General features: G+C 35.5%; 1 protein-coding gene across 5 annotated transcripts in view; it reads right to left on the bottom strand.

Annotated features, from left to right (window-relative positions):
• SNX29 (sorting nexin 29) overlaps positions 1–26,818 on the bottom strand; it is a 140,854-nt gene that overhangs the window by 41,150 nt on the left and 72,886 nt on the right. For all 5 annotated transcript variants that reach the window (XR_014572872.1, XR_014572873.1, XM_083800741.1 and 2 more), the window contains exon 19: positions 12,537–12,677. Coding sequence is in view for 3 of the 5 variants with exons in the window: in XM_083800741.1 (XP_083656867.1) it covers positions 12,537–12,677 (141 nt within the window). In the remaining 2 variants the exon portion in view is untranslated. The remainder of the gene's footprint in view (positions 1–12,536; positions 12,678–26,818) is intronic.

Raw genomic sequence — 26,818 nt, 5'->3', positions numbered from 1 at the left:
CAGGAGTGAAACTCAGCCCGAAAAGAGTTTAAAAATGCTCCTTTAGCCTGATACAAAATTGATCTCCAAAACCAGCACAGAGCAATCTCTACCACAAAATTCTGTATGTGTTCTGTTGCCCACTATGCTTACCAGAAGCAATGTAATCCAGGGTCAAAACAACGCAGCTGTAGGTCTGTACTTTGTCATCACACGTGTGGCACAACAGCAGGTTGGCTACTCAGAGGAATTATTTTGCCATTGTTACTGCCAAGTAGCAGCAGTGATAAAGAGTTCTTGTCACAGAGTAGTAAATAAAGTAATTGATAGCAGAAAAACACAATTGGTTCAAAGCCTGGCCAGCTTTTTCAGCCTCAAATTATAAAAAGGTAACTGCTACCCTTTTTTCATTGGACCCAGTTATCTACAACTCTTAAAGGACATTCTTACACATTTTCACAGCATTAAAGGTTAAATAATTTATTTTTTTTGGAAAATAAACGCATGTATTGGAAGAGAAAGTACCAGTACTAAATGAAGGTACACATTTGCTCACTGAAGAGAGATCTTACTAACACGGCTAAAAAGGAGAGACCTGCCCTCAGAAATATGGATGGTACTATTACAAGGATCAGAAGTATTTTCTGAAGTTCAGGTAAGAGAAACGAGAAAAGAGAAAGAAGAAATGGAAAGAAGAAAAGAGGAAGAAGAAATGGAAAGGGTAGGGTGAATAAATAGCAGGTCTCGTCCTTATGACAGGGAAAAAGAATGTATTTCTTGAATTGCCAACCTAGTCATTGAAACACTTAGGTTATGAAAGGAAGATCTTTTCTTTGCCTCATCAGTACCTTAAGAAGTCTTTTTAGTTGCAGGAATGCTTTATGAATTTTACCTGTCTTTACCACACGTATTGCTTATTTTTAATAGACAGCACTAACAGAAAACCAAAAAAATGCTATAAAAATAAATTTTTGAATAATTGCACTGATTTTTTTTCCCAGAAGCACATACCAAAAATGGCACTAAAAACAGCTTTATACAAATTTGGTTCCTATACTTTCAAGAACTGTATCTGTTTATAGAACACAAATTATACATCATTTGAAATTATTACAGAAAAAAACAGACGATTCTATAATAAGCTTTTCTCCATTTCAACACAGAACATACTAGATCCTTCCATAACCACTCTGTGAGCACTCATTTTGAAGTACTTTCCTGAGCTAGGCTTCAAGTAAGTCTCCCCGTGAAGATACCTGAACAACAGGCTCCAGTCTTACCAACTGAAAAACCACGAGGCAAGGCTAGCTGGCCCTTTCAGTTCTTATAACTCAATTCCGTGAGAGACTGAATGTGCCCTCCAGACTTAATTTGTTAATTTCTTTGCAAAGAAATTTAACTATTCCTTGCATAAAATGTCTCCTACTCTATTCATGATAAGCCCCAATCCTTGAGCCCACAGCACGAGAAGGCGCAAAAGCGTGCTCAAAGCAGACAGGAGCTCTGCTTTTAAGATTTAAGATATCAAGTTCAGAGATAAACACTTTGCACCCACATAACCTCTGTGCAAGAAATTATTTACGGACAGCTACCGCTGCTCTTAGTCAAGATGCTGAAACTGTCTTATACTCTACCTGAGAAGCAGCTCTGATCCAGCTGAAGAGAAAACCTCACATATTCAGTGCCACTTGAGTAACAATCCATGAAAGCATTCAGCATGTAGGAAAGGAACCAGCACTTGCAGGGATGCATTGCCTGTAACCATAAGCCATTGCCCTTCCTATTTGATTATGAATCTTTCTGACCGTGTTAAAAGACAGAATGATATGTAATACAGGGACTCAACTATATAAAAAATATGGACAGATTCTGATATACATCCATAGGGCATCTTGGCCACATGTACCACCCATTTATGTAGAGTAAACTTACAGAGTAAACTAATTAAATTAAATTAACAAATTGTTAAATGAGACCTAACATACCAGCATGCACCTTCAATTTTTCTGCATATTTTCTGAAAAATAGAACTACCTATATGTTCTCCACAAACCACTCTTAAAATGACTTCCTAGCCCTCAGTTCAAGAGCACATATTTTGATTAACAGTCCATAAAATTTCAGTTAACAAGCAAAAAGGCTTCAGATTGCAAAAGTATCAAAACACATCTGGGAAACTACACTGCTCTTATTGTTCAATCTGAAATTAATAGCTCCCAAAATATTTTATGAAATTATTTTTGACTGAGAATTTTCCAAGCTTCTACCCTGGCAAGAACTATACATTAGCAAACTACGAATATCAAATTACAAATTTCTAAGAATGAGAATATACAATGGAAATCTTATAGACTCATCAAATATTAGAAGATGATGTTAATCTATAAAACTAAAAAGCAGAGCCTGACATATCATATTTGCTATTACTCTGTTTTGCAGGGTTTTTTTTGTTTTTTAATTTTTTTTTTTTTATTACAAGCCAAGTTCATTCCAGCTTGCAGTTTAAATTGTTTCACACAACTGCTGGTCTTTCAATACACTGTTAGTATGTAGCAGATGGCAAAACATTGATATTCTTCATTATTAATGGGACAGCTCACTTAAGATGTTTCAAACATTTTCCATGGGCTGTTGAAAATGGTATGATTGCCATGGTTACCTGCCATGATTTAGGGACAGATAAAACACGTTTATGTTGTGGGTTTGGTGCTGCTGCAATCAATATAAAATGCACTGCTTCCAATGTTCTGAACACTAGTTATCATTTAACTAACCTATCGTTAGCATTGGGGAAAAAGCACAGCCCAATCCAACTCCATTAAAACAAAAGGAAATATAGCTTTGGACTTCAATGAGAGCTGTATTCAGCCTCTGCGAGAGCACACCATGCATCCCTTCCTAAATACAGCTAACAACAGTGCTATTCAAAGACAAGCCATAAATGCAGAACTAAACTCAGGTTATTCTGGTGTAGTCTAATATTTTTCACCACCTTGGTCAACCAGTCTTAACCAAATTATCGTATCATTTTTTTGTTTAGAAGACACCAAATTGCACACCTCTAAGTGAAGATTGAAATAAGAGGCTGAAATGGGAGCTAAACAAACATTCAATTGCTGAGTCATTATCATGACTAAAAAATAGTTAGATTACAATGATTAGTTTTTACACTAACTGATATCTTTGCAAAGGTCACAATGAAACCCAACTTGAATACACCTGGCCATGGATGTCCTTCAGTAACTACTGCATGAAGAAACAATTTTAGAGGTACAGCTTCCAATCCTGAATGTACCAAGCACTGCCATATTGCACAAAAAGCAAAATTATTGAAGTTACGTGAAATTAAAATCTCCATCCTATTTGTAATGCCAATTTCTGCATGGCAGAATAAGGCTTGCATTATACAATAAAACATGGAAATACAATACATGAAATTGCCAGAAATCACCATCCCACTGTGAGATCTTTTTGTACATTTACTGTTCAGTGGAGCCAACAGGAATTCAATGGGATAAGATACAAAGAAAAAATCAAAGAACTGACACTTCTGAAAATAAATCTTTCTTTAAACAGAGATTTGCTACATAATTGTAATTATTACTCTATTTCTCCAAAGTAGTTGATACATTTCCACCTCTAGCTGTGGCTTTATTTTACTGATACCAGAAAGAAAGCAATCCTTGAAGTTAAGTCATTTGAAAAAGGCATTGCTGCTACAGATCCCCCTGAGTTCAGACCAGCAGCAGCCATGCTGAGGGCAAACCACAGCCCTGGTGATGCCCTCAGTTGGGCCCAAATTTACTTGGAGACGTGCCACACTCATTAGCATTTCTAATCGCCTGAGATGTGGGACGTCCCCTGCAGTACTCCGCAGGGCTGCTCAGTAAGGAAACGATTGCTTGGTGCTGTGTCAGGTGCTTCTTGGGTCACCAAAACAGCTGCAAGCTCAAGCTATGCCTTGCAAGTATGTTGTGTCTTTTTTTTTTCTTTTTTCTACCCCAAATGATAATTTCTGAAAAAAGTCTTACCTTTTATTTTGAGCAAGAGGGTACCTTATACATCACTGCGTTTGACCCAACTAGTCATACTAAGGTTCTGCCTGTGCTCGCTTTGAATACAATGGTGCTCTATTAGACCTCCTATGTGCAGGTCCAGAGAGCAAGCATCTTAACAGATGCATAAAAGTCTGCTTGGACAGAGGGAACTCCCCAGGTCCTGACAAAACAACAAACAATCCTGTTTTCATGAATTCCTTCCCAATGCAATCCCAAAACCATGACCTTAAAATACCCAGCATTTTCAACCAAGCAGTATCATCCAGCCAAACTTTCTCAAAAGCAGATTTGAGAAAAAGAGTTTAACATGAAAAAAGAAAGCTTGAGAACAAAACCAGAAATGATCTCTTTTTATCGCTGTGCTTAATTTCACTGCTAGAAGCACTCAATTGATAATGTTATTCTAACAAAATTCAGGCTCATCTAAATATTTTATTATTTAAAGGCACAAATGCCCACCATGTGTCAACTTGTCAAGGAATCAACTGTTCATTAAAAAGCATCAATACAAAACTGCAGCTTACAGCATTACCCCTAGGGCTTATCTTCTGCTCACCTATTGAACAGGGAAATTGTATTTGTTTTCTCCTTAGACCAAGTACATATCAAACTACTAATTTATTTTTTTTTTAATATTCAGGAGCTTCTGGAAGCTACCAAAACAGTTCATGAAATTGAGGTCCATTTCTTCACTAGCCTATATTGCAGTAATAACTACCAACAACATTAGTTAAAATACATCTCAGTTCAGTGCTTTCTCCCCATTGCAGTTTTCTTTCATTTCCTCCTTTTATCAGGTTTGAAAATGCCCTGAAGGTCAGTAAATAAGACATTAAGAAAAAAATAAACAACCCCCCCCCAAAAAAGCATTAGAAACATGGCACAAACAGTGCTTAGCGTACAATATTGTATAAACAAGCTTACAGTGATGCCTTCCCTCAAAAAAAAAAAATAAAAAATAAAACCACAACAATCAACGATCCAAACCCACAAACAGGTTAACCAAAACTACAAATTCTCTTCTACCTTCTCAGCAAGAGAAAGCAATTGGTTTCTATATTTTCCCCAGAGCTCAGTAACAATCATTTCCCTACCACGTTTCCATAGATTATTTCCCTTCCCAGCAAAAACCCTTCGGCAGAACTTATGCCTCCCGTTTCTTGTTGCACGGATCTAGCAAGGCAGGACAGGGGGGTACTGAGGGGTGGGTGCAGACAGCCCCAGAAGTGATGGATCAGCATTACACGGAGGTAGGTGGTCAATGCCCCGCTGCCCTGGCTGATCTCTCCTGACACATTTAGCTAAGAGCACAGCGACCTTGCTCAGTTTGTTCATAGCCAACAACATCTAAGACATTTTAAAGGACATCTGAAGGTCTTCTAAAGAAGACTGCTAGCCCCTGACTACCATCGACACCTGGGGACCAACACTATCCAAATACTTCTATTTGAAATGTTTTTAACTCTAGCAATAAATATATAATTTTCCAAAAACCAGAAAAATTCATTAATTCAGCAGTTGACCATCCCAAATGTCAAACAGTACAGGGATGCAAGATGGTCCTTCAACTTTATTCCCACTCAAAAGACTGGATTCTCCTTTAACAGAAATTTTATCTAGATAGGACAACTCAAGTTTCTAGGAATAAATGTGGAATATTGATTTCCAGTGCCTGCATATAAAGATATTTTACATGGTAGAGTGAGTAAAACCAAAATTTTCAAGCAGAAAACGTCTCTAGCATTCTACATGATCTGAAGTATTTGATATTTAGTTTTCTCCACTTCAAATAAAAAAGTAACACTTAGTATGTTTATTATCAGCAGTCCCCCTAAAAGGTAGTGAAATTGAAATATAGATATTTATAAAATAACAAATTTCAGAGGAAAAAAACAAAATCAAGCATATTGATAGGTACAAAAAGACAGAAAAATTAAGGTAAAAATTTCAGACTCAAAGAAAGGAGGGTTTAATTTTATATTTGTCATCGGGTGTCTCTCATAAGATCTTCCCAAACAGAAATTTATTAATCCCAGTAACTAGCTAATTTTGCATCACCAACACAATAAGAAATAAATTTAGAAAGTTATTTTTATATTTTCATTTTATACCAGAAGGCTACTAGAGTACCTAAATGACGCACGGGGAGTTATAAAACCACAATATTTTTATCTAGCAGTTGTCCAAGCAGCATGTAAATTACATTACTCCCCCCCAAACCCCCCAATGTCATCATGTAAAGCAACACCATCTGAACTGTTTCTACAGGCTTCATCTTCCGTAATTTCTTCGAACAAATTGCTTCTCTTAACTGCAGTATTTCAAGACAGGGAAAAGAAAACCCTTGAGAGGCAAAACTTTATTTTATAGATCCCAAATATTTTGTTCTCCTTCTAACTAAAGTTCAACAGCAATTAATTATTTTTTTTTTTTTTAATTTGAAAAGAAAAAGACTCAATTCACGGTTCCCATGAAATGTTACACACAAGCACCAAATGAACACCTACATGCACATATGAATTCAGTGAGACATTTTGAAAGAGATGCATAAGTATGAGTTGTCATACTGTTTATCTTTTAAATTAAACCACTAAAAATAAAATATACTGCCATGCACTGTGCTAGCTTTAGCCTTCATGCTGAGTTTTAGGTAACCCAGACATTTCATAGCACAGAACTTCAAGATGAAGCATTTGCTATAAAGTATTTGTAATATAAAAGCTAACCATTTCCTACTGACTTATCTCTCTTCTCTTAGATAGTGATATGGCCAAAAAATGGAAATGAAGAAAAACTGAACTCTCTCTCTTTTCTTTCCTTTTTTTTTTTTTTTTTTTAAAGTGCTGTATACATAAAACATCAAGTGAGTCTTTTCCAGATAAAAACCCAGAGGATCTGCGTGAATCCAGGAATCCACTTTGGACACCAACAGTGAAAATGGCTGGCTTGACCACAGGCCTGAATCAGTATGGCCATTTATCTCCTCCTAGGAAAGGGAAGTGCTCCTCCTCCGTTAAGGTTTATTTTGAATCTCTAACAAATGTAGTATTTGTTGGCATCACTGTATCATCTCTTCTTGTACTACACTACAATAGCAAATTTAATTGACTATTTTGATTCAACTGGTTTATAATAAAATGTTGTTATAATACACAGTCTTACTGACATTTACATCACATTTAGTCATACAGTTGTTTCTTCTTTTACATTTTTGCCTTATTAATTCATAGGAAATGTATTTTGTTACACAAGCAGCCAGAAATTGTGAACTAACAACAAAAGCTACCCAGCTTTGTTGGGGGTAGTATTGTAACTCACTTTAACAGACATAAGTAGCTACAAACAGGCTTCATGTGCCACATTATATAATTCGGACTGCATATCGTATACTGTGCTCCGTGTGATGATTCTTTTACAGGTGACTCTAATCTCAAGAGAAAAGCATGACAGAAATATAAGTTATGGAATTGGATTTCACTCCACCCAAGACTTAAAATCTGAAATACTCTGTAGTCCTCACTGATACACATGCAACAGTGACAGAAAAGAGATGTGCTGTGTCTAGAAATCTTAATTATGGCAAATGTGAAGTTCTTTTTATTTCTATCCATATGGTAATTCAATTAAGTTACCTATTTGTAAATTGGACTTTATTAACTTAATCTGCATGGCTATACATCTTTGTCAACTGAACTTTCCAGTTATAAAGTAACATGGTGAGCTTAAAGGACAACGTTTCCTTTATCACTACAGAATCACTGTTATGGAATTAACATTTATGGCTAAATATGTGAAATTAATCTGAGTTTTTCCTGATTTGAACACAACAGAAATGGATCTCTTTCTTTCCTTTTTAATCAAGCTACAGAAAATGCATGTCTGCCAAATTTATATTATCTATAGTTTTTCTAAAACCCACAAGCAAGACAGTAGATGAAAATAACTGTAATAACTAGTTCCACTAAGAAGGCTGAAAACCAAAATCTAATCACTTTGAAAATCAAGAATGATATAGAATTTAAGCATATATGTTACAACATCCAAAAATCAAATTAAGTAAGCATTAGTAAAAGTAATCCGCAACTTCAAATTACTGAGATATAACTTAAGGATTTATATTTCCAAAGTTTTCTGCCTTAAATAAATGTATTCTATTTCTGAAGCAACAGAAAGTCATAATTTTCTACTAATTCTCTGTGAAGACACGGGGTATCACAGCTTCGCACTAAGAAATATTATTTAGCCCACTGGCCCAAAGGCATTAGCTAGAAGTTCTGCTTTTTTCTCTGCTTTCTAAGTCACAAGTCACTATAACAGTTTGACTTCGACAAACTACTTTAACGAAGAATAGTTTCTCTGACCTACTAAATCTCGTAAAGTACAAAAGCACATACATCTGTACTTTTGATTTCAATGCAATCCAAATGTACTTAAATTTTAGGATGCCCTGAAGTGCCCTGCTGAATCAGGGTGCAAAGCCACCCAAGCCTAAAGTGAAATTACATCCTTCCCTAAGATTTTTTTTTCCCTAAACACAGTTATTCTGGAGACTGTCTATATCTTTTCAGCATCTTCAGCAACATGCAAACAGACCAGACGTTGTTCAGGAAAAAAAAAAAGTATCTGTGCTGGCAGGGAAAAAAAAAGAAGCCGTCTACACTGTTAATATAAAGACAGAAGCCGTCTATAATATAAAGACAGAGACAGGGCGTCCACTGACAAACAGGAGAAAGATAAATTCCCTGGTCAATAGAATTTGCAGAATTACCTAATATATTCCAGAAACTACCTTCACCTATATCCTAAATGTTGCCGTTAATGTTGTCATACATGTATATATTTATGTATTTGTGTGAATATATGAATAGATATTTTTAAGATACATACACATAATACTGACAAACTTTAAAAATAATTACATACACAAAACAGCCTATCATTTAGCTTAGTTACTGGGGTGAGAGGGACACAAATTTACTTTATTGAACTGACATTTGGGCATGAAACAAGCTATTGAGAGCTCACAGACTTCAGCTGCACAGGCTAAAATGATGAATGATGTTGCTCCCAACATTTTCTCCTAGACAGAAAACTTATTTTAGATTTCTGTATTGCTCTTCCTATGCAGTTGAGGAGTCATGGCAAAGTCACTCTTCTAATCTCAGAGAAGTGCTGTGTGTTCTTTTCATATTGGATATCCAATATTTTAAAGGAAAGCAAAGGATATCATGCAGTCAAGTCAGCACTCAGCAGAAAGCTACCTGATTCAATTTCTAGACATTTAGACAATCACTGAATTCACATCTTTCACTGGAGCAAAGAATCATTTCTATTTTAGTATGTCCTCTACTAGGACAATAATACCCTTGCAAGAGGATAATTAGACGCTTATCCAGTTACTAAATCCCATTCTGCATTGGGCAGATTCTAACACTTAACGAAGTAGCAGCTGAGATTTTAAGGACATTGCAACATTCAAAAAAAATGAAATAATTGGCTCAGGAAGTACTCACATATTATTACTTAACCATTAGTTTGAAAGCAACAGTTCAAGAAGCAAGGCACCAACACAGCACCAACAGAGGTCAGAAATTAACTGCAAGAAAATTGGGCTCATCTTAAATGAAAAAAAAAAAAGCTATATTTTTATATAAAAGCATACAGGGATCCCTTTGCAATCAAGTGTTATGATCGCATGAAGCTTGTCCACATGAACTCACGAACTCAGTATTCTCTAGACCTAGAAATGCTTGTGGAACCAAACCAGTCCCTCGGCCTTTAAGAACCTGGCAGGAAGGCAGCAGTCACAACAAAAACTTAAACTGCAATAATGGAAATATGAATTCAAAAGATCCAAAGTACCTGAAGGCAAGCTGAAATGTAGAGATCTATTTCTTGCAAGAAATCCATGGTTAGAAATTACAAGTCTTGGTATATACAGCTGCATATAAAATACTTAGGAAACCACCAACCAGGCTGATACATGGACAGCATGTTTTAAAATTACACAACAAATGGTTCAAATGATAAAAATACAGTTCATAAGTTTTGAATAAAAAGATTTGCAGTTTTAAAAAAAGCAAAGTACAAACATGTATGAGTAACTCCACAGTGACATTTCCCTTACACATGTAATGAGAACAAGTGTTTCTCGGTTTTGCTCAAAATATCAATAAACTGAAGGAAGAATATTTATTCTTGCAAGGACTACTTATAAAGATTTTGCCAACTACTTGGCAGCAGCACTGAAAGATCATTAGTAGAAAATACACAGTATGGGGACTAGAGTAAGTAAGAAAATACATCAAGTTTTACAAGCATTACTGTTACAATTTCCTATCAGTTTATCCACTTCAGTAAGTAACTGTTCAGATTTGATTCAAAGCAACACTTATAAATCAGATTATTCTTTTCATTGTTTTACATTAGTTCTAATTTGCTACATGCAAATTAAACTGAGACACTGAAAATAAGGTTAACAACCTGAAAGCCAAATAAACACAATATCTTTGTAATTGAAAAAAGGTTACTTGTCCACAGCAGTATTCTTTCCTCTTCTCTGTTCACTGTCTACTAATTGGTGACTTTATTATGACAGTTTTCTGTACATTAAACATGTTTCCTCAAGTGTTAAAGCCAGTTTCTAATTCTACATAATTTGTTGAAAGATCATGAAAATGAACTCTAAGATCATTTGTCCTACTTTAATGCTAACAAGCAGAAGGCACAAATACATTAAAAACAGAATAAACTATTAATAAGAATACTAGATTCTTAATCTATTGTCTTATGATTGTTAAACATTGTTAAATATTTTAACAATTTGTTAATTGTTAAATATTTTCAGATTTCACTGCTACTTGATGACAACATAGCAGCAGTAAAAAATATTTCATTTTCTCAATTTTTAAATTAGCTGAGATACTGAGTTTTGCATTTTCTCAGTCAAACTTCAGTTTTGTATTTGAACATGATCTCCCTGATTTCTATTGTAGTAAGCAAGAAAATAAGAATGAAAATAAATAGTTCTACCCTTAACCTAGCACTGCCAAGTCTACCACGAAAACATGTCCCTAAGCACATCTATATGTCTCTTGAATACTTCCAACCACTTCCCTGGGCAGCTTCAATGACAATCTTAGAGTTGGCTAATGTCTCATCATAGTACTCTTCCAGGAGTACAATGGATGGCACCCAAAGAGCAGATACTTTTTCTGAGACCTGGTATGATGGAAAGTGATTCTGGGATTATGCACGATTAAGGGAGAACTTTGACCCAAAGCTAAAGCACTGAAAGAAAAAGCAATGCAAAATTTTTTGAGTTGCTCAACTGTTTTCTACATATCAATTATGTAACTGAAGTTATAATTCAATTAGTATTTAAAGTAATTAGGATGAAAGACTTCAAATAAGCTTAAAGGAAGGCTTTCCTAATTTACTGAAGTGGCTGATATCACTTCAAAAAAAGAGAACGAGTTATGTAACCAAGAGGAAAATACATTGTTCCTAATTACAAAACTCCACTAGAAATTAAAAGTGCTTGATCTTCTAATACATGAAAAAGCAGAAAAGTTCTAAGTACTTTCATTTACTAGGTTAGTAGACAACGCACTACTTTAACTCTGGACTTCATTTATGCCAAGCAAACAGATCTACGATTTTATTGGTGAATTCCATATAAACATATACCACTTATTATTCCAGTTTATGTGCATTACTACTCATTTCATGTCATGTGTGCCAAGCTCACCTACTCATTTTTATGGAACACTTGGGAACTCATTTTAACTCAGAGCAGAGTTACTATCTATAAACATTCACAATCCATACTCACTCAAGTCTGAACGCCACTAAGAAATCTGCAAACATCATTTTTTCTATTTGTTTTTGAAATTTTATTTCATTTGAAATAATGTTGTATGAATTAATGATGGTGATTTTTCTTCCATAGACAAAGTTGCCACAGATATAATTAGAGTGATTCTGGCATTTTAACAATACAAGCATTAATGCGGTCTTAGGCCAAATAAGTCATGAAGATCTTTGGGTATTGTAATTGTTATCTCAGCTTTCCTTCGATGACTGAACTGTTCATTATGATTGGTACTTCTTAGATATTTGATACAAGGACAATGATATGAAGGCAAAAAATATGTAAAATGAGAAAATCCAATATAAAAGGAAAAAAATGGTTAATATAAGGAATGCTGATTTAAGCACTCAGTGGTTTATTATAAAAAAGTTTTTACAGTCACAAGCATGATTTAAATCTCAAATATTTGACTTATGATAGTTAAATTTAATTTTCAGATCATTCCTACATGGAAAGATGAATTACTTTGATTACTTCTCACTCTATACTGGTTTCTAGAAGTATATTGCAGATTTTGCCCATGTAGCAGGTGCAAAAATTATTTATCATAACCACCCGTGTGTGTGTGTGTGTGTGTGTGTGTGTAAGAAAGGTTTCTTTCCAATACTGTAAGTTATTTTAATTACCTTGTTTCCAATGGCCTTTTTTGGTGGAAAATTAAAAGTCCTTACTTGCTGGTATTTATTCTGTAACTTATGATGTAAGCTTCTGAATTCTGCATACCTTCGATACACATTCCATTCATCATCCTTTATTCTAATATAAACCTGCAAAACAGACATGAAGAAAATAATTTTAAGCCAAACCATTGAAGTAACGTACCTCCTTTGCTCTTTAAAGCTTCACAATATAATACCTTCACATTCATTTTGCAACAGTACTAGAAGTTCCAGGATCACTTATCCACAGGTACATCTCTGATCGTACATTTGCTGCTTCTGTTACTGCAGGTCATTAATCTAATTCTCTCCCTTCTTCCCCCTCCTTCTCTCTTTCTGTCCTGTTGTTATATTAATCAAGAAAAACATAGCCTGCTCATTTTAAGCTGACTCCGGGGCAACCACGGTAGTGCTTTTTGTTACCATGGTTTCCAGTGTATTCTACTGGCCAGTGAGCAAAGGGAAAAATAATTCAATACCACTATAAAATTGATGTCTATGTATTCAACACAGTTTTTCAACTTTGTAAATTGGCTTTCTAGCATCAGAATTGCATAACAATTTTATTCAAAGTATGAAACTTTATTTACTTTCTAAAAAAAAATTATATTGAAAAATAAACTAGAAATCTTATTGTTTATAAAATATACACAATTCATTCTTTCTGCTTCTATAGGACATTAAGTATAATTTAACACAGCTGTAGCTTTTGTGATTCTGTAGGGTTTTTTCCACTCAATTATTTCATGAGCATATTACCAATTATATGCTAAATAGTCACATTCTCTAGGAAAAATTCATACAGAAGTGAAATGTACTTACTGAAATCTGAGATTTCATTCATTACCATGGAATAACCTCTACAGAAATGATATCAGTTTTTAAAAATGCTGAAACAGCACAGGTCAGAAACTATAAGCCAAGCATCAAATCTCGAGGTCCAGAGTCTCTGATTCTATAAAGTTTTCCTTAGCTTCCTCAGTAGAATCTGTACCTTGCTCATTCTCATGCATATAGGTGTGTTGGCGTGTTGTGTGCATGTTAATAATCTCGGTATTTTGCATCATAAATTAAGCTGGCATAGTATTGACTATATAACATTGCCTTGTTTCTCCAAGAAAAAGGAGTAATTCAAGAAATTGACCATCCTGCAAAGAGTGGGCAGTAATATTAGAACTACTGAAATTTGTATTTTGATGTCTGATGCCACATCTGAATTGAAATCTTTCCTGATGACTGAATCATTCACCTGGCCTTTGTCTTCTAGATTTGCTGAGTCCTTAGGAAAAAATAAACACAAAATTTTACTAAGGACTCATGGTATTTTAGAGGAGATCTACTGGTGTCTGGTGAATGTAGCCTTCCTTTAGTTTAGTCTTTGAGAAGATCCTCTTAAGAGATCTTAAGGTCCTCATCTCTAGAGACACCTGGTTTCTCAAATAATAGGAGGATTCTGTCTTCTTGTAACAAAATGCAACATTTTCTAACAGATATCATACGTCTGTCAAATTATAGTATTTCACTGAAAGAAATATTCATAAAGTCAGAGTCTATTGGATAACAACTATATTTTTTGTCATTACCGCACATCATTTCATCATATTTCATGATTATAACCAAAAATGAAGACTATAATTCCAAAATTGGCACATCTAAGAATGTTAGACATTGACAGTATTGTGTGAATTACATATGCACACAAACAAAAATAAACTGGTTTTGGCAACAGGAATTCAGATTCACAGATTCACAGATTTCTCTAGGTTGGAAGAGACCTCAAGATCATCGAGTCCAACCTCCGACCTAACACTAAGTACTCCACTAAACCATATCCCTAAGCTCTACATCTAAACGTCTTTTAAAGACCTCCAGGGATGGTGACTCCACCACCTCCCTGGGCAGCCCGTTCCAATGCTTAATAACCCTTTCGGTAAAGAAGTACTTCCTAACATCCAACCTAAAACTCCCCTGTCGCAACTTTAGCCCATTCCCCCTCGTCCTGTCACCAGGCACGTGGGAGAATAGACCAACCCCCACCTCTCTACAGCCTCCTTTCAGGTAACTGTAGAGAGCGATGAGGTCGCCCCTGAGCCTCCTCTTCTCCAGGCTGAACAAGCCCAGCTCCCTCAGCCGCTCCTCGTAAGACTTGTTCTCCAGACCCCTCACAAGCTTGGTCGCCCTTCTCTGGACTCGCTCGAGCACGTCCATGTCCTTCCTGTAGCGAGGGGCCCAAAACTGAACACAGTACTCGAGGTGCGGCCTCACCAGAGCCGAGTACAGGGGCACAATCACTTCCCTCGACCTGCTGGCCACACTGCTTCTTATACAGGCCAGGATGCCGTTGGCCTTCTTGGCCACCTGAGCACACTGCTGGCTCATATTCAGCCGACTATCCACCAATACTCCCAGGTCCTTCTCGGCCAGGCAGCTTTCCAGCCACTCATCTCCCAGCCTGTAGCTCTGCTTGGGGTTGTTGCAGCCCAGGTGCAGGACCCGGCACTTGGCCTTGTTGAACTTCATGCAGTTGACCCCAGCCCATCGCTCCAGCCTATCCAGATCCTCCTGCAGAGCCTTCCTGCCCTCGAGCAGATTGACACACGCACTTAGCTTGGTGTCGTCTGCAAACTTACTGAGGGTGCACTGGACGCCCTCATCCAGATCATCAATAAAGATATTAAAGAGGACCGGCCCCAGTACCGAGCCCTGGGGGACTCCACTAGTGACCGGCCTCCAACCAGATTTGACTCCATTCACCACAACTCTCTGGGCCCGGCCATCCAGCCAGTTTCTAACCCAGCGAAGCGTACGCCAGTCCAAACCCCGAGCAGCCAGTTTCTCGAGGAGAATGTTGTGGGGAACGGTGTCCCCACAACCGATCATGTAATGATAAAGACCCTGTAATAAGCCTGCAAGAAGTATACAGATTTTAATTTTGAAAGTAAAGCCAGGATGAAAATAATTAGACACCTACAAGACTGTCTTATAATAACTGAGTATACCTCTAAAAAAAATGATGGAAAATATGAAATGCAAGTATTTTGCATGATTTCTGTAAATTACTATAGAAAAACTGTAATGGTAGAATAAAATTCTATTAATATAATAAACACTATTTTAATTATTCTTTGTTCAGATATAACCTCTCTCTGCCTATTCTCATGACCAGTATATTGTTTGAAATTGTCTACACTCCCAAAATTATTTTTTCAGCTAGACTACAAAAAAAAGTTAAAAGCATTTTTAACCAAATTGTTTAATATAGAAATCATAATTTAACTAAGCAGTTATCTTTGCACATGTGATTCAGTGAATCATGCAGTTCAATATTACCTGTTAAAGTGTAACCCATAGTTAACTAATTAAGGAATCCAGTACACTATAATTGCAATTTTTAAGTACTGCAAAAACACATATTAATTTCTCAGATAAAATTTCTTCCTGTTCTTTTATGTACATAGATATTGACTTCTTTTAGACAATAAAGCATGAAAATGCAACATTTGGAACCCTATGCCATATTCAATTTATTGACAACTGTATAATAGACTATGAAAGGCATATTGAAGTTCATGATTTAGTACACATTTAAAGTTTTATTATCTCAAAAGGGAATACTATTCACAAGCCAACATATTTCAAAACACTTAACACAAATTCAATTGGGAAATCAAGCAAAGTAAATCTTAAAGATAAAACTGCTTGGATAAATTTATTCTGATTTAGTCCTACAAGGCATACGGGCAGTTATCCTCATTTAAATGAAATACAGATCATACAACCTAAGGACAGGAGAAACAGAGAATAATTATCTTTGTAGTCAAAAATTTGAAATACAATCAAAATCAAGTACCTTGAGATGTCTTAAAAGTAGTTAAATCTATTCCCATAATTTTCAACATATCTACAATTTCATTTGTGATCTTTTAATGGGAAATCAACGTAATCTGTGGATGCTAATTACAGAATACACTAAACAGATGCTATGGTGATGATGATCCTTAATTTCTGAGCAAGAGAAAGGTTCCAGGTTTTTTAAGCCACATTTTACCCTAGGAACAGTTTCCTTGCTGCATAGGGAGACAACATCAATAACCCCAAATTGCCTCTACTATCTAAAAATTCCTGTAGCTTTTATTCATTGAATATCTAAACACTGCAGAACTACTCAGGTGAGGCAGAATAATTTTATCCCTACTGAACAGATGGAAAAATTGAGTCAAAAATACTCCCTGCAACTTGTTCAAGAAGCCTCTGAGAAACCTCTAACCGGGTATTGCTTCCAAACTCAACGGCCCTTCTTCCCAAGGAAGGGCCAAAAGGAGAAAAGGGCAGATGCAGAAACCCGTTGCTCTAGTCACAAAAACATTCCACCAGCTCTGTAATTACTGAGGCAGGAATCAAAGAAAGCAAGTCGAGCCAACTCATCCCCAGCTCACAACAGCAATTCCAGTGATCTCAGCACAAAAGCAGACAAACTATAATTAAATTCTTGTGGACAGGGGGACTTTGAGTGACAAAGGGATCAGAGGGAAGCAAAGAGTTTGAAACAAGGGGCATGTAGGGGAAATGGAGATGCTTGGATTTTTAAAAAAGGAAAATTTAAAGAGACAACAGGGAGCAAAATATGGAGGACTGGAGAAAAACAGCTGTGAGACATAAGGGACTGAGTCACAGGATATAACAAAAGATATATGTGAGGCTGTGGGTGATATTCTAGAGTGTCATACGTGAAAGACAGGAGGTGAGTAATGATGGGAAGCCCGATGGATGCAGCTAAACCATACTAACATACCCTTCACCGAAGTGGATTAAAAGACTTCTGTATATGCTTGTCCCAAATTATCATGCTGCACCTCAGAGGGACACTACTTTCTGCTACTGAAAAAAACTAAGCATATGTCATGTAAGTACAGAATAATATTTTAGGATCATGCTCTAGAAAGTTTAAAGGACTATTCAGGGCCTCATTCTTTGATCCACGTAAAATTCAATTCCAAATGACAACATTTCATTTCAAATGCCCGAATGTTTTCCTGAAATCATCCAATTCCTAACCTAATTAAGTAATCTTCAAGCTTTTTACGCATTTATAGAGCAAACCAAAATCATTTCTGGAATGGTTATTAGATTGTAGACTTAAGATTTTGCTTTAATATTCTCTTGTATATCAAGAAATGAATTAAGTAGCTTTTGCCTGTAATTTAGGAGCACTTCCCAGTTGGGTCTCCAAAGACTGACTGGTAATCTTTTTGTAGCAATGATTTACAACAGCTGAAAGAAAAAAATTAGTTAATAAGCACATATAATGAATTAGTCTGCTATTTTCTCATCACAAACATATTTGAAATCAAAGATTTGAAGACAAATAGCTGAAACAGTAGTAATTTAATAGTGTTTTGTTTTTTAGAAAACTACCTGATAAATTGGTATTACTGAATTGCCAATCTGAAAGCACTAATTTATTGATTCTATACTGAAATGAGTAAAACCTAATTCCATGATACTGTTTTATTGAGATAAAAGTTTCTTTAATTGGTTAAGGAATCTTTAACAGCATTTTTGACTCAGAGCTGCTTAACAGACACTGGTAACAGATTACTAACTACTGACACCTTCAATTAGTAACCACTGACACCACCACTTATGCATAAAAACCTAACAAAAAGAAAGGACATGGACCAAAATTCCAGCTTGCCCCAGGTCCCTGTGTAGCTTCCTGGATTAAATTCTTAGAATTCTTTCTTCAGAGGTGCAGAAGTCTCAAGAGAGCACTTTTCTTTTTGGGTGCATAAATATCAATTAGTATATTTACAATTCAGTATTTGGTGATCTTTCAAGCACCTTCGGTAGAAAGAAATAGTGAAAGGGATATCGCAGAGAATCTTCTGTTGCACTGATGTTCAGGATTATAAAAATACCAGATGAAGCATTAGGAACAAAATTCCATAAACTGAATGACCATAAAATCTTCCCCACAAATAGGGCTCACATTTCCTGGTAGAACGATCTGAACACAATGAAAAATGGATGCTAGCCAGAGTACTCTGTAGATGGGAGCTCCGCAAATACAAGCCTGCCGGAGAAGAAGTCCCTGTGAGCCCATGCCCATTCCAGAGGCAAGAAAAACTTCTGAAGGAGAGAAAGTAACGCCAAAGGGAAGGCATGAAGTTGAAGTCTACTATAAAACATGCAAAATGCAATGGCACAAGATGCAAGAGAACTTGGAACATTTCAAAGGACGTAATGAATATGGAGAAAGTTTGCAAACACAAGGTCATAGTTTTTCTTACGAGCATAAAAAAAATGCTGGGCAGTACAAAGAAAGCAAAAGAGCCTTATTTACATTAAGGAAGCTGCTGTGACATTTGCCACCTAAGCACCATCGTTCAAAAAAACAAAAAAAGTGACTGAGACAAACCATATTGCTGCACTGCTCTATTTCTACTGTATCACTGTCCTTGTAACTCCCTTTTCCTCAGTAACTAAAAAAGTTTTTCTGGAGATTGTGCTGTTTGTTATAAATGCCCAAGCACGTGACAACAAAAAGAAAAATTAGCAACTGGTTTGGTAGAGACAACCCAATCAGCACAAATACAAATAGATAACATTTTTTAAAAAAATAGTGCCAATTTGCAGGTTAACTCAACTGAGCTATTTCCCTTGACCAATTAAAGTTCACATTTTCTTTTAAATAACACTAATTTTGGCCTACCACTGGTCCGTAGCCTTAACTTTAGAACTCAGAACAGAAGAAAGTAGACATCAACTACTAGAGATGCTTTGCCTTTTTTTTTTTTTTTGCGTCCTAGACTTTCATTGTTAGTAAAGAAGCTATAAAACGTTTCTGGAAGAGGTGAATATTTGCTTCAGATAAAAGACTATCTATTTAGATAGAAAAGATTAAGATAAAAAGGATAAGAAGATTAATAATCAATCCTGCAAATTTTAACAGAACATGTATATCTTAAACATATTGCTAGCACTCAGCAGGATAAACCAATGATTGAATAACCGTCATTAAATGGATTTTATGTGTCTTCTAAGAATGGCAACTTGAACATTGTGGGAGATGCGAGAAGAGATTGTACAGGGAGGAAGATATGTGCTTAATTTTCCCTCCCCCTTCCCACAATACGATCAAGAAAGCTTGAAACAATTATGAAATATATACAACAGATTACTCTGATTACCTTTTTTTTCCATATATCATTTCTACCAGGTTTTTTTTTTTTGGGGGGGGGGGGGGGGGGGGGTGAAGGACAAGGAAAAAAACATGCAAGAAGCAGCTCAAAGTGCAAGCATCTCGGCTTTTCCCCTTCTTATAGACAAAACTGGCATCAAAGCTGGCATCTCCTTTAACCTTTTGCCTTTGAAACAGTTGATTTAAGAAATAATATATTATACTATAAAATCATAAAACAAAAATAATTTTGTGCCAGGCCCAAACTTCAAAAAATAACACTTTTCCTAAAATTCTCTTCTAAAATACTAAAATTATCTTCTTAAATACTTTAATTCTACTGTGACCCTCACAACTTTCGTAAATATTAACAGCCAGGAAAATTTCCCTAAAAATACATCCTCTTCTGTGACAAATGTGGAGAGAAAACATCAAGGACAAGTCAGGGACTTCTAAAAGTCCAGTTCAGAATTAAAGATGGAAGGCTGGTGGTAGTAAGAGAAGATGAGCTCACCTGCGTTTGATGTTCTCTTCAGCCACCTACCCCAGCTTACCACTTTCACTGTCTCCACTATAGTTTCCCATACTGTATAAGGCAAAAGCAAAAAACAAACCACAAAACTAACAACAACAACAGAATAGAACTGTTTAAGAATGTCTGTTAAATTTATTTAAGACAAAAGAAAAGGGGAGAAGAAACTGAAAAGCAACAATTTTGGTGCTCTGAATCATAAAGCAAAACTCTCACTAACATATAAAGAAATTATCTACTGGTTTAGAAAGTTATAGACCTGATATAACCTGGGGTATTCTTTTGTAGAGTATTGCTAAGGTAACCTGAGAAAAATTACAGAGTAATTTTTCTGTGAAAAGAAGGAAATTCATTCACTTTAGCAGGATGTGTTCTAGGATGAGCTTCTGTAACTACTACTTGTTCTGTTTCTCAAAAATTGGTTTATGATGCTAAGAAATTCTTAAAAGTAATCACTCAACTTTAATGTACGTCATAATTATTCAGGAATACTAAATTTTTAAAAAATGATCAAAATTTACAATTTAGAGAAATGTTTGTCAGAGGACTGGAAATACCTTTTCTTCCTACTTCGTGTGCTTTTCTGAGAGGATGCTTGTATCTCAACCTAGTTAGAACACTTTTATAAAAATTATTTCTGTACTTAAAACATACAGAAAGAACAAAAGGTATAAGTTCAAACAGGAAGAATATAGCAGAAAAAGAATCAGTTACATTTCTTAACTTTACTTCAGGACAATGGGATTCTGTTTGGAATATAAATTCAAGCTGAATTCTCTGAAGTTAACTTAGAAGTGGAAGAAATGAATACAAATGCAAGTTATATTTTGACACAGCTGCAGGACTGTATTTATGGTAAAGTTCCATCTTTGAAAGTGATCCAATTTCAGAACTTCTGCAGTAGTGAAGAACTAACAGAACAATGAAACTTCTCAGCTGTGATATGAGCAGCATTTTGTGGCTCTAGTGCACAGTTACCAGAGATATAATAGCAATTAAAGTGAATAAGCTTGTAGCTCAACAAGACTACATACTTTCTCGCATAGAGACTACAGATACCATAATGTATTTTATTTGCTATGTTAAAACCAACTTTTTGGTATTTAGTTCATAAATACGAGCAATAGAAATGTCAAGTATATGAGAGAATGCACAAAGCATGAACTTTAAAAATGGCCAGTGTTGTCATACTAGACAGAAACGTGTTATACTTTTTAGGATTTTCCGCTCACTTATATACATGCAGAATTATGCTCACTGTGTTTCTGTAGTCACAGTTCAGTTGCTATTCATCATATCAGCACTAAAGTGACTGGGCAATAAAGAACAAAAGAAGCCTACCTATGCTTTTGCTGGATGGAATCAATATTTCTATCTTTAACACTCTGTAAATCAGAGTAGATCTCACTCAAATAACAACATAATTAGCTCTTTCTGACAGTGAAATATTACTTGCAATACCCCAAAATAATTAGCACCATTCCACAGGGAGGCACCCATATACTCATTGCAAAGCATGGTAACCACTGCAGTGAAAGAAGTTTCTGCAGAACGGAATACAGGTAAATGACAGTACTGACGGGCTGTTCTCCAAGTAAAAGATTTTGGGTGCTCTGACCAAGGGAAAGAGGATATCTTACCAATCAGTATGTAAATAAGATGTGTGCTACTTTCTCTGGATGTATAGAGAATATAAACTATGTTTTTGTTTCTCAGGTAAAAAGTAATTTGAAAACAGAAATTCTACTTTTATTTTCCTAGTATTTTTTGCATCCAGATTAGAATTGTTTTAGGAACATCTGTATATTAAGTTGTATTATGGCTTCCTTTAAAAAAATAAATATAAAAACATGCTATAAATAAAACCATTTATCTTCTCTCTCCAAGATGTTCTCTCTTGTCATTGTACACTCCCTCCATCCCAGCTGTTTAAAGCTTTCTCTCCTCTACCTACTGTCATGCTTCACTGACATATCCTCAGGTCCCATTACGGAAAATGTAGTGCACTCACCTTTTTGGCTTAGGAAACCACTCTCTTTTTCAGAATGCCATGAACCATATCTTTCTCTCAAATTTTCCCAATCATTCTAGGCCATTTTCTTCTCTCTTTGCCCTGAGCTGTTCTGAGATAGAATATGATTAGAAGACTGCACTCTTCTTTCTCCTTTTTGCCTGCTTACTGCCACAGCTGCTAAAGTAATCCAATTCCTCATGTATCAGGGAAATGAAAATCAAGTCTGAACTTAATTTTTTTTTCTAATTCTTTGCATACTTTTCAACTTTCTTTCCGTTTTTTTGGTTTTTTTTTGTTTTTGTTTTTTTATTTATTTATTTATTCTTTTTTAAAAACTGTCAATGCATTGTCTTCTACTGTTAAGACTTCTGACTTTGAAGAAGCACCTTGCCAACGCTATGAAACTGCTGGCTCTCTCACCCAGGGAATTTGCTGGTCACTCTCCCCACAAAAGCTCCTAGTTCCAGACACTGTTCTTCTCTCCTCAGTGCTGCATTTCTGTGAGAAGTATTCTCTCTGATTAAGCAGGAGCATTCAGATGCTGTGAAATCCCCTCTATCTGAAGGTATATTGCTATTCCTTCAGAGAGGAAGTGGACAAGAAAAACAGAACATCACTTAAAGTAATAGAAGAAATATCATGAGGAAAAAAATATCAGTCAGTCAATATTAAACAGTAAAATTTTCAAGATGCAGAAGAATTAAGTTAGAATAAAAGAATGTTTATTGATGATAATCTGTGGAGGGCTCCTATTGATATGCAAATAATAGCAGCCTTGTCTGATTAGCATGTTTATCTTTAACCTTGTTTTTTGTAACCTGAAATGTTTATTACTCTGCAAACAAGGAGGAATGCAAGTAGCTGTGTAAATACTGGTATCACTTTAAAAATAACAAAATCTGTTTCATTATCTTAAGTGTCAGCCATTGGTAATTATAACAACAAAAGGCATGACTAATGGCATTATGGCATTTGCTGTACACTTCTCAGGAAAGTGCAATCCATATGTATGCAGCAAATAGCACGATATTCTACAGTTGAGAAATACGACAAAGTAATACTATTGCAATAGCCATCTTGCTTTACAGTCGCTAAACAAAACTGCAACTAACTATCACCACCTAGAGGTAAATTGTAAATGCAATTTTTTTTTTCTTAAATTCTGATCTGGATTCTGTCTTTATGCCTGTGGATATAGTAGACAAGAAATTATTTTCTAATGGTAGGCTGACTGACCAACATCTTGCTCACAACAAAGACTGGCATCAGACTGCACAGATCATGAACAGCAGTCATCAAAAAAAAAAATAGTTAACTAGAATACAGGATGTTTGTAAGAGAAGAGTAGCATGACCCTGATTTTAGAAAGAAGCCTAATATTTAAATTTGTCTGTTTAAAGGACTAGGCTTTCTTATCTGTTACTTTTTACAAAATATTAGTTTCTTTGTATGTGGACAGGTCCTTAAATGTTTATAACTGATTAGTTTGCCACTTACTAATAGCTGTCACAAACTTTATAAGAGAATAAACCTCTGAAGCTTATTCTGGAATCAAAGTAGATAACCATAATTTTTCTAAAGCTCTTGTTAGAAGATATTGTTATAACAATCCAATCTGAGCTCCTGACACAGACAATTTCATCCAATAATGCCTAAATAATCCCTATGATTTATTGATTCATAACAATGATATCAACGGGTCATCAAATTCACCTCTCTACTCAGGTACAAAATATACTACTATGTCAGCAGTAATACACTGCAAGACAATATTCAAGATACAAACCTGAAGCAAAACAAAACAGAGTAAGTATAAAGAGAAAGACTGTGTTTCTGAATACATTAGAATAAGCTTGCAATGCATAGAAGATGAACACTAGTGGAAGGAAAGGTTTCCTAATCATACTTGTTATTTCTGTTTTAGGACTACATTATACCTTCTTATCATAGCATTACAAGAGCAATTCATGTTGGGTTAATCCTACACCATGAACTTCAAGTTTCTTCCAATGTACAGCTACTGCAAGGCATACCGATTTCAACACCTACAGTTCAGAATGTTCTTTGGTGATTTCTGAAATGTATTTTATCCAGTACACTTCGAAATGAACATAAAATAGTGATATAAACCCAGAAAAGTTGCCCATCTTCCAAGATATTGCTATCCGGGGATTTCTTGATAAACAAGCAACATCTTTTGTGTTTGGACTGATTTTCTTCAATTTAATTAACCCAATAATTTCCTAGACCCGTGTGAACTTAGCGTATTTGCAAGCTCTGAGGCAAGAAGACTCAAATTCCAATTATGTTGTGGAGAAAGCCACTGTCACACTTATTTTGAAACTGCAAACTAGTGGTTTCAATAGATGCTTTAATCTGCATATTGAAACAGTTTAAAAATCTCTCCATGCCTTTCAGGATTTGAAAGATTGCTACTGTATTCTCCCTCTTAGTTGTTTTTCTTGCAGGCTAAGAATTCTTCATATGCTGCTCAAACAAAAAAGCTTCCAATTTTTACTTTTTTTTTTAATCTATCATTTTCCATCCATGCCTATATTCTTTCTAGTTCTGTTTTTTAGAGAGGAGAGAACTAGAACTGCACACAAATAAGCTAGAGTTTATACATGGCATAATAGTGTTTTCTGCTTTTCTATCACCTTCCTAATGATTTCTAACAGTTTGCTCTTTTAAGACTTCCCTAATCCCTTTTTAAAATTGTGTCAGATTAACCACTTTAAAATTTTCTGGTACCCAGGCTAGAAGCTATTTATCACAACCAGTTTTCAGCTATTTCATCCTGGAATTCCTGATGAATTGCACGGGTAGATTTATTCATTCATTCAAGATCCTCTACTGATATTTCCATTTAAGATAGACAATCTGCTAATTCTCTACAAGGAATACTCCAGAATGGGAATACCCCGTAACACCTCTGTAGTGAACAGAAGTCTAAAAAAATATGCATTTTTCTGTTACTGTTTTATGTTCTGAGACCTTTTTCAACTGCTTGAGTATTTGCTCCACAGACTCTAGCAACTGGCCTCTTCCTGATAACCCAAAATCATAACATCCCCAAATCCTGACTCAAACCTTTTTTTTTCCCCCCACATTTCTTCATTGATGTAGCAAAATATTGGACCTGCACCCCTCTGATGCTTCCATACCCTCCTTTACCCTGTATCAGTGAATATCAAATGGACCGGTATCTTCCCTAGCATTTGTTAGTAGCACATCTATAAACATAGATCTTCTCTCTCTCCATTTAGCAGGTAAATTTCCTTACATTACCCTAGGGAATGACAAAATTGAATTTCACAACACATAGCTACCTCTTCTCAGTAGGGATCTCCATCTTCAGATGACTATTCGCAGTACAAGAGGAAAGAAAGATTTAAATGCCTATTTAATTTTGGCAAAAATTGCAAATGGCAGATTTTATTTTTTGTATTCTTGTTGTCACCATTTATTTATTGTAGCCATCTCAATGTTGGTCTATTATTGTTAAATAGTGATATTTCAGAAAATAAAAATATTTTGGAAGTGAACATAACAAATACACAGAAGCACACGGCCAATTCTAATCAGCTTTTTTTACTAAAATGTATATACTGTCTAATTGTTTTACTATCCATAGTTGAATGACATATGTCTATGGCTTCTGTTAATTTCAAAGAAAGTACTAGATGGTGCTAAGATGTGAGTGACGATTATTCTGCCACTCACAACTATCCCTCTTGAACTCAAGTCATTCAAACTCAGAATAAAATTTGGCTGTTTCTAGACCTTGCTTTTAAAGTCTTAAGGTTCATAACCAGTAAATGCTGCCAGTTAATTACTGCTGAAGGAGTGTGGGGTAACTCTGCGAACATAGAGGTCTGCTTAAAATTTCCACATCTAATAGGATTCTCTATAAAATGCTGCTTGCTTCAAGAGTGAACAACATGATTTCTGAGCTTGTCCAGAATCCTTAATCCTTAACAGAATTTTAAAAAAAAACCTATTTGATGGTTGAACCTACTTGATAATACAGCCAAATGCAGCTGGGAACTTTGCATCTACATCATAACATCTGGTGGTTGTTTTTTTCTATTTTGTTTTGTTTTTTTGAGGACAGAAGATACACTGATTTTGAACATGACATCTGAAACATACCAAAATACTAACATGACATAAGAAGAAATACTTGGAAATGCCCTTCAAAAGCATTAAAGTCTGCTGTAAAAAACAAACAAAGCAAAAAAAGGAAGACCATAACAAAAAACACTATAACAAAACTCCTGCTGGGATTGGAGTCTATTCATATCTTCTTTATGATGCTCAGGTCTGGCCCTCCTGAGATATAAATTAAAGTTAACATGCCGTTCATTTCTCTTGCTGTTTCCAGGAGCACAAATGGAAAATCGGCATTGATTCTGAAGAGGCACAGGTACGCAGGTTTATTTTTCCTAACTCTTAATATTTCCAAGAAGAATCACTTATAACTCCAGGATAAAGCATGACAAATACTATATTTATAGGTTCAT

This window comes from Anser anser (assembly GCF_964211835.1).
Source record: "Anser anser genome assembly, chromosome: 15".
NCBI classification, from domain to species: Eukaryota; Metazoa; Chordata; class Aves; order Anseriformes; family Anatidae; genus Anser; species Anser anser.
The sequence above is the reverse complement of the archived record's forward strand: the minus strand, read 5'-3'. Positions and strand labels throughout refer to the sequence as shown.